Genomic DNA, 15,764 nt, shown 5'->3' on the forward strand with positions numbered 1-15,764 from the left:
AAAACTAGAACGTTCTAGAGATAGGTGCGGGTCCCAGAGGTGGGACCCGCACCTATCTGACATTAAGGACACATCCTGTGGATATGTCCTAAATGGCCTTCATGGAAAAACGCATACAAATGCTGCTGTTGCTATTGACCGCAGCATTTAACTAGTTAAAGGGGTTTGCCATAAAACACATGTATCCCCAGGGGACCGAAAGTCACCCAGAGCACTACATGAGAAGCTTGGACTTCTGGGTTCTGTGTCCGGCTTATTTCTTCAGCAGCTCCATAGAAATCAATGGGGAGCCGCTCACGCATGTACAGAAGAATCCCATTAATCTCTAAGGAGCTGTCGGACACAGAACCCGGAAGTCCATGCTTCTCATGTAGTGCTCTTGGTGACTTTCGGTCCCCATTCTCCTTATCGTGGGGGGGGTCACAGCGGTCGCACCCCCGGCGATCACACATGTATCCTCTATCCTGTGGATAGGGGATACATGTGTTTTATGGCACAACCCCTTTAAACGGCCAGGAACAGCGCGATCGCTGGCCGTTAGATCAGCGTGTCAGCTGTAAAACACAGCTGACACCTGCAGTGTATCGAGTGGGTTCAGCGCACGAGCCCGCTCCATACGTCACCCCCCCCCCCGCTCCATGAAGTGCCGGCACATCATGGGTCGGGAAGGGGTTAAGTAATGAAGCTGTCAGGGGGCCCGGCGCTGCCAGTTCCCTTGACTGCACACTATAAGACACAGGGACTTTTTAGCAAGATTTATTCTTGCTAAAAACTGCTTCTTATAGTCTGAAAAATATGGTATTTTATATGCTATGTGTTAACCCAGCCTAATACAAAAGTATACACTCAAACTACAAAATAGAAACACGTCATAGGGCTACGTTCACAGTGCATTTTGGTGCTATTTTTTATCTAATAAACTAGCGTTGATCCTAAAGGGAGGTAAATTATAAAGAAAAGACTTGATCTGTGTAAACATGACCTACAAATGATAACAGGCATATACCAAGAAGTGTTTTTATGGGGCGCTAGACCCTACAAAGTTAAAGCATAGTAGCACTAGTGTCTGCTAGTCTCTTATCACAAGAAGTATACTGGGCAGCTCACCAAAAAACTGTAACTAATATGGTGTCGAGTATGCTGGTTGCTTCTTGTGTGCCCAAAAAAAGATTTAAAAAATGCAATTGTAATAATGAAAATATCAACTCTCTAAAGACCTGGTATTGTGGGACAAGAATAAGTATATGGTATATATATTTATTGTAGCATACAAATTAGTTATCTAGATAACAGTAGATAGATAGTCATGTGTAGATATTCACATGACCCCGGTAGTAAACTCAGTACCCAAAACATGATGGACATAAAGCACATTCTTTCAATGTAAAAAAAGAAATAAAAAAAGTAGAGAAAAAAAATATAAATAAAATCAATAAATAAAAATAGTGCAGTAAAAAATAAAATCGAAATTTAAAAAAAAATAAACTATTGATTTTTATTTTTATTTATTTTTTCATGCATTGATACTGACAGTGTTTTATGTCCATCGTGTTTTGGGTACCGATTTTGTTACCAGAGTCATGTGAATAGTTTTAGTTTCCATAACACCTCGACACTGGCACTGACAGAAGATTTCCCCCGCCCCCAGGGACAAAGCTCTGATACACATATTGTAACTGTAAAGAGCCATGCACCTATGCGATCACCACATGACTATGACAGATTTTTATCCACTGAAAGTAAACCATGGAGGTTTCCATTTAATGACTGCAAGCAGAGATCTCAAAATCTATAAAGAATTGATACAGAAAGTATATTGAGAAATCTTACTATGATACAATCGTTTCATCATACAATACATAACCTTTATTTGCTGACCCGTAATACCACTTTAGCACATAAACTGTGCAAGGGACTTAGCAGTTCACCTACTTACGATTCTATATTTTATTACTCAAGATAAGCAATTGCATTTCTCTCTTTTATTTTCAACAGGGATACATGCATAGATGACTCAAAGAAACCCAGAGTAAAGGCAATGGCGGGAAGCTATTTAGAATACATTTTTGGGCCGGATGAAGATCAGCTGGTAATTCCTCTCTTAGAAACATATATATTAGCTTGCAATATAAGAGCCAAAGTTTTTAACATCTCATTCCAAAATCATAGGCAGTAACATGGTTATAGTCTCTCTTTTCACTAGAATTTGGAGTTAAACAGCAACCGTTATAGCCTATGGTTGACGGATGGCGCTGCTAGGCACCTGTTACCCTTAGACTTTAATGGTACCCATTTAATGTATACTTCATAAAAAGCTATTGAAAACCCATGGCATATACACAGTCGAGTCACATTATTATCAGCACCGCCTAGTTTCAGCGTTGGCAGCGAATAGCAGATCAGGGAAGTGATGTGTCGTGGGCTGGCTTGGTGGTATATAAGGTGTGCGGTAGGCTGTCTGAACACATATCACTCGTTGCTGCCATGGGTAAAAGGGGCGATTTATCAGAGTTGCAAAAAGGAATGATTATTGGCTTTCGGGCCAAGGGTGTCAGTATATTATTTTTCAAACAGCGCAATTTGGGAACTGTTTGCGTGCTGCTGTGGTGAATGTGTATCGTGAGTCAACAAAGGGCACCATTGGGAATAACCAACGTGCGCGAGGGCCAAACGACACGCTACAGTGGAGCAACTCACCATGAAAATTAACCAGGGGGCTACCTGACGTGTGTCTAAAACAACTGCGTATGTGGCTCCGAAGCAGACGTATTGTTACTGCTCCTATACTAACAAAGGTGCATTGGGAAAAATGGCTTCAATTTGCACGGCAATATCGGAATTGAACCACCGATGATTGGCAAAGTGTTGCCTTCTCTGATGAGTCACGTTTTCTTCTTCATCAAACGGATGGACGTTGGCGTTTCAGGCGAGAACAAAAACCTTGGAACCATTGCTGGAAGAACACAAGCTGGTGGCGGCAGCGTTATGGTCTGGGGAATTTTTTCATGGCATTGCCTGAGCCCACTCATCTATGTGGAAGGCGTTCTGAACCGATTTGGGTATGAATCCATCGTTGCAGATCACGTCCACCCATACATGCTGTTTGTCTTCTCTGGTGCGGATGGAATCTTCCAGCAAGACAATGCGACATGTCACACAAATAGAAATGTCCAAAATTGGTTGGAAGAGCACAACTAAGACTTCCAAGTACTTCCCTGGCCTCCTAATTCGCCAGACTTTAACCCAATTGATCATCGGTGGGACCCCCTCAATCGTCTTGATCGCTCTCTGGATCCTCCCCCACGCACCCTCCAGTAAATGTGGGATGCACTGCAGTCAGCATGGCTCCAGATAGCTGAGACATCCTACTAGCACCTTATTGAGTCACTCCCAGCCCGTCTAGCCACTATCCATGCTGCACACAGCGGTTACTCTGGTTATTAGTTGGTGTTCATAATAATGTGACTCGACTGTGTACATTAAACTGGTGCCCGTGACGTATACCATACAGTGACAAACGTCACTCACAGGCTCCCATGTTAACCCCTTAACGCTCCTTGACGTACTATTACGTCATGGTAAGCGCCCCGTTCGCGCTCCATGACGGAATAGTACGTCTCGGGAGTAACGGCCGTTTCGGCCGTCCTCCCAACACATACATGAGCTGTGACAGCTGCTGTCTTGTTCAGCAGCTGTCACAGCTCCTACAGTGGGGACCGATCGCTGTGTCCCCGCTGATTAACCCCTGAAAAGCCGTGTTCAATAGCGATCACGGCTTTTTAAGGGTTAAGCTGCCATCGCCGGCCTGCTACACGATAGCGGCCGGCGATGGTGACTATGGCAACCGGACACCAAACAATGGCGTCCGGCTATGCCATAGACGGAAGCCTAGTGGGTCCTGACGAAGTCAGGACCCACTATGCTTGCTGTCAGTGAGTAGCTGACAGTTCTAATACACTGCACTACGCATGTAGTGCAGTGTATTAGAATAGCGATCAGGGCCTCCTGCCCTCATGTCCCCTAGTGGGACAAAGTAAAAAAGTTAAAAAAAGATGTGTAAAAATAAGAAAATAAAAGATTTAAAAGTAAAAAAAGTAAAAATCCCCCTTTTTCCCTTATCAGTTCTTTATTATTAATAAAAATATATAAACAAACAAATAAACTATACATAATTGGTATCGCCGCGTCCGTAACGGCCTGAACTACAAAATTATTTTATTATTTATCCCGCGCGGTGAACGCCATAAAATAATAATAAACCGTCCCAGAATCACAATTCTTTGGTCACTTCACTTCGCAAAAAATGGAATAAAAAGAGATCAAAAAGCAGCATGTACCTAAAAATGGTATTGATGGACACTACAGTTCGTTACGCAAAAAATAAGTCCTCGCACGTCTTTATTGATGGAAAAATAAAAACGTTCTGGCTCTTAGAATAAGGTAACACAAAAAGTGAATGATTGTTTAGAAAACGTATTTTATTGTGCAAACGCCATAAGACATAAAAAAAACTATAAACATCTGGTATCGCCGTAATCGTATCGCCCCGCAGAATAAAGTGAATATGTCATTTATAGCGCACGGTGAACGCTGTAAAAAAAATAGAATTAAAGAAACAATAGTAGAATTGCTGTTTTTTAGACACCACGCCACCTAAAAATAGAATAAAAACTGATCAAAAAGCCGCATGCACCCCATGAAAAGTACAATGAATTCCTCAAGGTCTCTAGTTTACAAAATGCTGTCACTTTTGGGGGGTTTCCACTGTTTTGGCACCACAAGACCTCTTCAAACCGGACATGGTGCCTAATAAAAAGGAGGGCTCAAAATCCACTAGGTGCTCCTTTGCTTCGGAGGCCGGTGCTTCAGTCCATTACCGCACTAGGGCCACATGTGGGATATTTCTCAAAACTGCAGAATCTGGGCAATAAATATTGAGTTGCATTTCTCTGATAAAACCTTTTGTGTTATAAAAAAAAATGGTATAAAAAGGATTTTCTGACAAAAAAAAAAAAGTAGATTTCACCTCTACTTTGTTCAAAATTCCTGTGAAACACCTAAAGGGTTCATAAACTTTCTAAATGCTGTTGTGAATACTTTGAGGGGTCTAGTTTCTAAAATGGGGTGTTTGATTGGGGTTTCTAATATATGGGCCCCTCAAAACAACTTCAGAACTGAACTGGAACCTAAAAAAATAAATAAATTAGGCAATACTTCGCTTCTTACATTATACTGATAATGAGCCGTGCCCACCCCGAGATGACCCCAGTTTTGACCGTTTGTATAAATGGTGACCCCTATTAGACCGTTTCAGTGCCCGGTTTTCCCAAGCATACACCCCCGAGAAGTGTATTTCTATTGATGAGTCCTTGGTACATTTTAAAGGGAGGGTTCAATTCCGCCAGTACCTGCCGGGTAAGAGGGCAAGGTATGGCGTGAAGATGTATAAACTGCGAGAGCATCAGGGTATACCTACAAATTTAGGATATATGAAGGGAAGGACACCAGTATTCAGCCACCAGAATGCCCCCCCCCCCCCTTACTGGGAGTTAATGCAAAAATTGTGTGGGATTTGGTGCACCCACTGCTGGACCAGGGTTACCACCTCTACCTGGATAATTTTTATACCAGCGTCCCACTCTTCAACTGCCTCGCTTCCAGAAGTCCTGCGGCATGCGGCACTGCTAGAAGAAATCTGAGAGGCCTCCCTAAGACTCTGCAGGGCAAACGCTCAGAAGGGGTGAGAGCAGGGCACATTCTAGCAGCAACATATTGTGTTTCAAGTACAAGGACAAGAGAGATGTCACACCAGTACCCATGTACCCATGTACGAGGTACCAGTACAGAGACCCCCAAACCAGACTGCATCCTGGACTACTATAGGTACATGAGAGGGGTGGACTTGTCAGATCAAGCCCTGAAGCCCTACAGCGCTATGCGGTGTGGTATAAGAAGCTGGCCGGGCACATCATACAGATGGCATTGTACAACGCGTACGTGCTACATCGATGTACAGGCCAGAGGGGAACTTTCCTGGAATTTCAAGAGGTGGTTATCAAGAAACTAATTTTTATGGACCAAGAAGGGGGGGCACCCAGTACTTCTGGAGGCGAGGCCGCACGCATCGTACCAGGGCAACACTTTCCAGGAGAAGTTCCCCAAACTGGCAAGAAAGAAAAAAGTCAAAAGAGGTACAAAGTCTGCTATAAGAGGGGGATAAGGAACGACACAATATATCAATGTGACACATGTCCCGAAAAACTAAGGCTCCGTATGAAAGAGTGCTTCAAAATTTATCATACATCCCATGATTTTTAATCTACCCCAGTTTTACTTACCCTGATGCACTCGGCACAGCTTATCCCCCCTCGTCTTTCCCCTCTGAGCCCTGCTGCGTGCCTAGGCAGCGGATTACAGCCACATGTAGGGTATTAACGTACCCGTGAGAACACACATTACAGTTTATGGGGTGTATGTCTCCGGTCAAAATGCTCACTACACCTCTAAATGAATGCCTCAAGGGTGTAGTTTTTAAAACGGGGTCACTTCTTGGGGGTTTCAACTGTACTGGTACCTCAGGGGCTACTGCATACATGACTTTGCACCAAAAAATCCCCAGTAGGACAAATGGTGGTCCTTTCCTTCTGAGCCCTCCCATGGGCCCAAACGGCAGTTTATCACCACAAATGGGGTACTTCCGCACTCAGGACAAATTGGGCAACAGAATGGGGTATTTTATTTCTTGTGAAAATTAGAAATTTTCAGCCAAAACTACATATTATTGGAAAAAATAATTTTGTTTTTATTCCCAGCCCAATTCAAATAAGTTCTGTGAAAAAACTGTGGGGTCAAAATGGTCACAACACCCATAAATGAATTCCTTGAGGGGTGTAGTTTCCAAAATGGGGTCACTTCTGGTGGGTTTCCATTGCTTTGATACCTCTGGGGCTCTGCAAATGCGACATGGCACCCGAAAACCAATCCAGCAAAATCTGGACTCCAACAAACACATAGCACTCCTTTGCTTCTTAGCCCTCCCATGGGCCCAAATGGCAGTTTATCACCACAAATGGGGTATTGCCGCACTAAGGACAAATTGGGCAACAAAATGGGGTATTTTGTTCCCTGTGAAAATAAGACATTTTGATAAAAAATGCCATCTTATTGGAAAAAATGTCATTTTTTTTATTTCACAGACCAATTCAAATAGGTGCTGTAAAAAAACTGTGGGGTCAAAATGATAACCACAACCATGAATGAATTCCTTGAGGGGTGTAGTTTCCAAAATGGGGTCACTTCTGGTGGGTTTCCATTGCTTTGATACCTCTGAGGCTCTGCAAATGCGACATGGCACCCGAAAGCCAATCCAGCAAAATCTGGACTCCAAAGAACAAATAGCGCTCCTTTCTTTCTGAGCCCTCCCATGGGCCCAAACGGCAGTTTATCACCACAAATGGGTTGTTGCTGCACTCAGGACAAATTGGGCTACAAAATTGAGTATTTTATTTCTTGTGAAAATAAGAAATTTTGAGCTAAAACTACATATTATTGGGAAAACATTTTTTTTTTAAATTCCCAGCCCAATTCAAATAAGTTCTGTGAAGAAACTATGGGGTCTAAATAGTCACATTACCCATAAATGAATTGTTTGAAGGGTGTAGTTTCCAAAATGGGGTTACTTCTGGTGGGTTTCCATTGCTTTGATACCTCTGGGACTCTGCAAATGCGACATGGCACCCGAAAACCAATCCAGCAAAATCTGGACTCCAACAAACACATAGCGGCAGTTTATCGCCACAAATGGGGTATTGCCGCACTCAGGACAAATTGGGCAACAAAATGGGGTATTTTGTTCCCTGTGAAAATAGGAAATTTTGATCATAAATTACATCTCATTGGAAAAAATTTCATTTTTTTAATTTCACAGCCCAATTAAAATAGGTGCTGTGAAAAAACTGTGCGGTCAAAATGATAACAACAGCCATAAATTAATTCCTTGAGGGGTGTAGTTTCCAAAATTGGGTCACTATTGGGGGATTCCTACTGTTTTGGCACCTCAACACCTCTTCAAACCTGGCATGCTGCCTAAAATATATTCTAATAAAAAAGGGGCCTCAAAATGCATTAGGTGCTTCTTTGCTTCTAGGGCTTGTGTTTTAGTCCACAAGCGCAGTAGAGCCACATGTGGGACATTTATAAAAACTGCAGAATCTGGACAATACATATTTAGTAGTGTTTCTCTGGTAAAACCTTCCGTGTTACACAAAAAAATTGAATAAAATTTAAATTCAGCAAGAAAAATTAAAATTGCAAATTTCACCTCCACTTTGCTTTAGTTCCTGTGAAATGCCTGAAGGGTTAAAAAACTTTCTAAATGCTGTTTTGAATACTTTGAGGGGTCTAGTTTTTAAAATGGGGTGTTTTATCAGGGTTTCTAATACATAGGCCCCTCAAAGCCACTTCAGAACTCAAGAGGTACCTTAAAAAAAAGGCTTTTGACATTTTCTTAAAAAAAAGAGAAATTACTGTTTATGTTCTAAGCCTTGTAACGTCCAAGAAAATTAAAATAATGTTCAAAAAACGATGCTAATCTAAAGTAGACATATGGGAAATGTGAACTAGTAACTATTTTGGGTGGTATAACCGTCTGTTTTACAAGCAGATGCATTTAAATTCTGAAAAATTCTATTTTTTATAAATTTTCCCTAAATGTTGCAATTTTTCAACAATAAACACTGAATATATCGTCCAAATTTTACCACTAACATAAAGCCCAATGTGTCACGAGAAAACAATCTCAGAATCGCTTGGATAGGTTTAAGCATTCCGACGTTATTACCACATAAAGTGAAATATGTCAGATTTGAAAAATGGGCTCTGAGCCTTAAAGGTAATGTGTTGCCAGAAAAACATGTTTTTTTATTTTTTATTAAACATTTAGTGTGTAGGTGGTTAAACATTGTTCAAATTTTTTTTATTTTTTTCACGAGTCAGGAAATATTATAAATTAATTCTAATTTATAATATTTCCCATTGCTGGTCACTAGATGGAGCTATTCCCAAAATTGCAGCATTGCAAAATTGGGTAAAAAGCCCTCGCTCTAGTGAGCTCTCAGCATCCCCCCCCTCCTTTATCCTGGCTAGTGCCGGGATAAACGAGGGGTTTGAACGGTCTAACCTCCTACACTGTGTGTCGCCATTTTTTGAGCTAACACACAGTGTAGTAGGTTTACATACAGTAGTAAACGTACACAAACACGAACATACATTGAAATCTCTTACCTGCTCCTGCCGCCGCGGCTCCCTCCGGCCCGTCCGCTCCGTCTGCTGCCGCTGGTCCAAGTGCACAAGTCCGGAAGCCGCGACCGGAAGTAGTAATATTACTGTCCGGCCGCGACTTCCGGTCCACAGGAAAATGGCGCCGGACGGCGCCAATTTCAAGTTGGACTGTGTGGGAGCGGCGCATGCGCAGTTCCCACACAGACGGCGTACACAGAAGTGGATGGGACGGGACCCGTTCGCAGTCTCTATGGGACTGTGGCTGCCGTATTCCATGTCTGTATGTGTCGTTAATCGACACATACAGAAATGGAACAAAAAATGGCAGCCCCCATAGAGAAGAAAAAGTGTAAAAATAAGAAAACGTAAAACACAAATAAATATAAACGTTTTTAATAAAGCACTAACATCTTTAACATATTAAAAAAAAAATTGTGATGACACTGTTCCTTTAAGGCCAAAACAAGGCTGCGTCTTTAAGGGGTTAAAAAATATGTATACCGCTCAGAATTTTTAAGGGTTTCCATTGTATGGAATAGCATGGTCTACTATGCTTCTCCATACTTAAAAAAAAATAAATATATATATATATATATATATATATATATACACCAATGTATACCAGCCCGATGGAGACCAAAACTAAACTCTTTTGGCCTCCGTTAGGCTAATGCAGACCTATAGACACTTTTTTAGTGTTTATGTTGGGTTCACGTTTTTGCCCTAAACGTAGGGCAAAAACGTGAGGTGAATGGGACCTAACATTTACCTTCATTGCAACTAAGTGAACTATCAACAACCATGAAAAATATGCATATAGCTTTATCTCTCCTTCACCAAACTTTTTGGGCAGGAATCATTATGGCATCAAATGAACATGATTTGTCCATCATACTGTTAAACGGTGAAACATGATTCATGACGTGAAAAAATTGTTTCCACTACTGGAGTCCATAGTGTATTTTTCAGCACTTCAGGCAGCACAGTATTTTGTTTTTGTGTGGCTGCACAGTCATGGAACCCCAATCTCATGTAGTGCTAGATAAATATTAATTTTTTTTCAAAACCCTATCCACATATTTTTTTACTCTAAATTGATGCTGATTTATTTAATTCGAAATCTGTGCTTAAAATCTGCGACAAATCCGCAACGTCTGAACATACCCCGAGGCCTCATTCACACATTGCAGGTTTGGTCAGTATTTTGAAGCCTAAACCATTACTGGATCCTAAACAGAAGGAAAATATAATGGAAAGATTTATACTTCTCTACTAAGCATCCTCTCCTGATTTGGGCTTTAATATTCTGATGCAAAATAGTGATCAAATCACGCAGCGTATCTGACCTGGAACTCACAGCACATTTGTCTGAAAAACCGCAGCACTGTTGTGTGTTTTTTTTGGCCGGAATTTCCGCTGCGGTAAGCAATTTAGAAATAAATAAAAAATAAACGTCCATACTTACCAAGGCCTTTGTCAGGGTGACGCATCCCTCCTTTTCCATCCGGTCCAGCCTCCCTGGATGATGTTGCAGCCTGTGATTGGCTGCTGCAGTCACATGGGATGAAACGTCATCCCAGGAGGTTGGACTGGAAGGAGAAGCAGGGAGTTCTGGGTAAGTATTATTTTGATTTTTTTTTCCTGAGTTACGATTTGTCCGGCGGAATCTCTGTGATTCCGCTGCAAAAGTTTCAACACTTGGCTTTCTGTTGCAGGTTTTGCATCCCCATTGAATTCCATGGGGAAAACGCAGTATAAATTGACATGCTGCAGATTTAAGCTCTGCAACGCAGGTCAATTTATTAACGTTTTCACGGCATGTTTTTTTCCGCAGCGTGGGCATGAGATTTTCAAGATCTCGTCCACTTTGCTGCTACTGTAAATGCTGCAGAATTTCTGCGCTGAATTCCATTGCAGCATTTACGCTACGTGGGAACCCGGCCTTTCTGTGTGCTTTCTAGGCAATTTCACAATGTTACTAAAGACTTTCAGCTGTGGATTCTGTTGCAAATCCGCTGAAAATTTTTATGTATTACATGCAAATTTTGTTACAGATTTCACCCTTTGCATTGCAAAGGGTGAAATAAACAGTGAAAATCTTCAGCATGCCCTGCTTTCCACATGCTCTTTTTACACTACATGTGGATGGGGTTTTGAAAAACCCATTGTACTGTAAATAGTTGTGGTTTTTCTGTGCAGAATAACAACAATTCTGCAACGTCCCCTCCACGTCGCCCCCTAATTGTTGAGTTCGGGTATATCAGCCACACCCATTGCAAACATAAAACTGGTGCATAAAATCAACCTTACAGCCATGCAATCTCTATTTGCAAACATTGCTAGTAGTATAGGTCGTGCTGAAGAGCTCAGTGAGTTTATGGTCATCGAATGCCATCTTTGCCTCAAGTCAGTTTGTGAAATTTCTGATCTACTAGATCTCCCCCGGTCAAATGTTAGTGCTGTTATTGTGTAGAGGTAGCATCTAGGAGTAACAACAGCTCAGTCATGAAGTGGTAGATCACACAAACTCAGAGGGCTGAAGCGCATGGTTCATAAAAATTCCATATCCTTTGTTCTGCATCACTCACTAAAGAGTTCCAATGTAATGGCCGGAAGGAGGTGAAGGGAAAGTGAGCCCTAATCTACCCACCGCCCTGTCCCTGCCTACTTGCAACGACTCGCCCTAGGCGACGAGGTACAACTGGGCGGCGGTCCCTACGCTGTCTAAGTGCACAGGAAAACAAACAGGGAACATGCAAGGGAAGGGGCAGTAGCCACGGAACGCCACGAGGAAACGGAGCGGCGAACGGACAGTCAGGACCAGGACGAAGTGAGTACACCCAAGCGGGCAAGGAGACAGAAGCAAGCCAGGGGCAAAGCAAAGCAGGTCAAGCAGAACTGCAGCAAGGCAGAAGCACGGCAGAAGCAGGCTGGAGCAAGCAGCAGTGGGGCCAGGAATCCAAAAGAATTACAAGCACTGAGGGAGAGAACAGGGCAGGTAATAAAGGACAGGGGGCGGAGCTAACTCAGACAGACCAGGCCGCGATAGGCTCTCCCACTCCTGAGCCTGCCACCCTGGTTGGTGGGAGATGGTGTCAGTCGAACAGGTCTGGCCTCAGGTGTGGATTGATTAATCCCAGGAGTATACCTAGATGAAGTACCTGGCAGATCCCTAACATCCAAACTGCCTCTAGAAGAGACATCAGCACAAGAACTGTACTTCAGGAGTTTCGTGAAATAGGCTTGTGTGCAGCTGCTCCACCGTGGAAACCCAAGATCCCCATTCGCAATTCCAAGTGTCTATTGGAGTTGTGTAAAGCACGCTGCCACTGGACTCTGGAGAAGTGGAAACATATTCTCTGGAGTGATGAATCACTTTGCACTATTTGGCAGTCTATTGGACGAATCTGTGTTTGGAAGATGCAAGGGCGAACGCTACCTACCGGAATGCATAGTGCCTACTGTAAATTTGGTGGAGAAGGAATAATGGCATCGGACTGTTTTTCAGGGTTTGGGCTAGGCCCCTCATTTCCAGTGAAGGGAAATCTTAATGCTTTAGCATACAAAGCACAATTGTATTCTAACTTTGTGGGAACAGTTTGGGAAGCCTCTTTTCTGTTTCAGCATGGCTGTGCCTTGTGCACAAAGCGAAGTCTATAAAGGCATGGGGGAACTCGAGTGACCTGCTCAGAGCCGTGACCTCAACACCGTCAAACATCTTTGGGATGAATTGGAGCACTGATTGCGAATCAGACCTTCTTGTCCAACATCCATTCCTGACCTCACAAATTATCTTTTGAATGAATGGGCACAAACTCCCACAGACAAAATCCAAAATCTTGGGGAAAGCCTTCCCAGAAGAGTAGAGACTGTTGTAGCTGCAAAATGGGGCCCAAGTCCATATTAACTTCCATGTTTTTGGAAAAGGATGTCCAACAAGCTCATATAGGTGTGATGGCCAGGTGTCCACATCATTTTGGCCATGTAGTGTATTATGCATGCAGTTCACTAGTTCTAGGTTGTACTAGGAACGTTTTAGTTATTATATTTAATGGAAGTAATTTTTTTGAAAGTGGACATATCCTTGAACCCCTTCCCGACATATGACATACAGTTACGTCATAGCCGGGTAGGGGAAGTATGGAGCGGGCTCACGGAGTGAACCCGCTTCATACGATGCTGGTATCGGCTGTATGTTACAGCGATCCCGCTTGTTTAACTCATTAAATGCTGCGGTCAGTTGAGACCGCAGCATTTAAATCGTTAGAAATAGGGGGACGACCCCCTCTAACAGCTCATCGCGCCCCCCGCAATGCAATCGCTGGGGGGCGATGGTTGCTATGGCTGCCTGGGGCCTAATGAAGACCCCCCAGGTCCGCCATCTTTGTACACCTATTAAGCCCTCATACCACTTAATCGACGGAAAAAAAAAAAGTTATGGCTCTCGGATTTTGGCGACACAAAATAAATGTTCTTTTTTACACTTAGGTTTTTACTTGTAAAAGTAGTAAAATATAGAAAAAAGTATATATATTTGGTATAGCCGTAGTTGTATTGACCCACAGAATAAAGTTAACATGTTGTTTTAATTGCACAGTGAATTCCGTAAAAACGGCGCGCAAAAAAACATGGAGGAATCACTGTTTTTTTGCATTTTCTACCCCACAAATAATTTCTTCCGGTTTCCTAGTACATTATATGGCAAAATAAATGGTGCTAGGAAAAACTACAACTCGTCCCGCAAAAATCAAGCCCTCATAGTACTATATCGACGGAAAAATAAAGACGTTATGGCTTTTGGAAGGTGGGGAGGAAAAAACGAAAATGAAAATCTGAAAGTTGTTTACGACGGCCTTTTTTGTTGGGATAATTGAGATAAAGGGATGTAACCTGTGCCATTCCTCCTTAGAAGTTGACTAAGAGATTACTGTTCATCGTTCTGGACAAACCAGCGGATTTTCCTATTGTATAACATTCCTTTGACACAAGTCTTCTTTTTCCATTCAGGTGTCGCCAGAGCTATTTACAAAGGCGTACTCATTTTACAGGAACAAGCTGCAGAAGCTGTACTTTGAGTGAGTACTTTACTGCCTGACAAAAGGGGATTAGCTGCTAAAAGTTAAGGGTACTCTTAAAATATTTTTAGATCTAAGCTCATCTGATGTGTATAAGATGTGTCCAGTCTGTAAGCCTGTCAAGGTTTTACTGACCGTGTGATGGAAACAAAGAAACAAATTGCTCTTTTATTTACTTGATAATGAACTTTTGGTACTTTGCCTTTGATGTGTACACTATTTTACATACGTTCCATTGTAGCGGTTAACAAAAATGTATTAACACTCAGCATTCATTTTGTGTATCGATAGCAGTCTCTTGCTATTGGCTACTAAATACTATAGTTTATAAATTTATTTTTGCTATTTGCCCCAATGTGTGATATGGTATAAAGTGTAACCTATTTTGTACCACGGTGTTAACACTTGTAGTCTGAGATTTTCTTTTACCAAACAGTGCTTCACCTGAACCCCTTGGACTTGACGTCATGGAAAAATTAGACCTGGCATAGTAAAGTAAACTTTACTATGATATGAAGTGTTAGTGCCAAGTCTTTGTATTGCATTACTAAGGCAACTGTCAAATAGTAAATAATGGTGCGGTGAGGTCACAACTAATACAGACTGTGTCTTGTGATTTCTTCAACAGCATAATAAAGAACATTGCCAATACAGCTGACCCATCTGATTAGAAGAACTGGGTCTCATGGGCAAAATGAGATGCAAATTACAGATAAATAAGAATGAAATGTAAAAGCATTACAAATTACCTTCCCACTACCCAAATAACTTCTTACCTAATGGCCCTGTGATGCAGAGATCTTAGGGTGGAGGGGTTACTACTGGATTGTTTCCTCTGGCCATGATAACTAAGGAGCCTACACTAGTGCATTTTATGAATTTGTAAAGGACACCACTACATTCACACTCCTAGGTCATGATAGAAAAGAAATAGGCAAGGAGAATCCTCGAGATGTGTCTCATGGAAGTCTAGAGAAGTAAAGATTTTGGGGAATAGGTGATCAGAATTACCACTGAGCTTAGAGCACAGAAGGAGCAAGAAGGCTTGACCTGACTTCAGCCATTGCTTTCACTATGTTTTACTGATCAGAGGATGTGGCTGCCGGTTATCGGGGAGAATGGGTTTCTAGTCTCTTCTTCTGGAGAGGAGGCCGGGATCCTTTCTTCCCCAACACTGACAGCCACATCCTCTGATTAGTAAAATACGCTGTACTGTACAGATTACCCAGCAGAATTTGCTGAGCTGAAGATGTGGCTGCCGGTGTTCAGGGAGAAAAGCAGCCGCATTCTCTGCTCAGCACAGACTGCTGTACTTCTACCACTATACAAGGGGCCAAATAATACCGCCAGACCATAAGCACCACAATACCACCACAAAGTAACTGACTAATGCTACAATACTGTTAGTGA

The 15,764-nt window shown here is 42.3% G+C and overlaps 1 protein-coding gene across 3 annotated transcripts in view; it reads left to right on the top strand.

Moving 5' to 3' along the window:
• FBXL13 (F-box and leucine rich repeat protein 13) overlaps positions 1–15,764 on the top strand; it is a 178,540-nt gene that overhangs the window by 23,030 nt on the left and 139,746 nt on the right. For all 3 annotated transcript variants that reach the window (XM_075857321.1, XM_075857322.1, XM_075857323.1), the window contains exons 3-4: positions 1,996–2,089; positions 14,287–14,354. In XM_075857321.1, the coding sequence (XP_075713436.1) occupies positions 1,996–2,089; positions 14,287–14,354 (162 nt within the window). The remainder of the gene's footprint in view (positions 1–1,995; positions 2,090–14,286; positions 14,355–15,764) is intronic.

Source organism: Rhinoderma darwinii, chromosome 3 (genome assembly GCF_050947455.1).
Source record: "Rhinoderma darwinii isolate aRhiDar2 chromosome 3, aRhiDar2.hap1, whole genome shotgun sequence".
Classification (NCBI taxonomy): domain Eukaryota; kingdom Metazoa; phylum Chordata; class Amphibia; order Anura; family Rhinodermatidae; genus Rhinoderma; species Rhinoderma darwinii.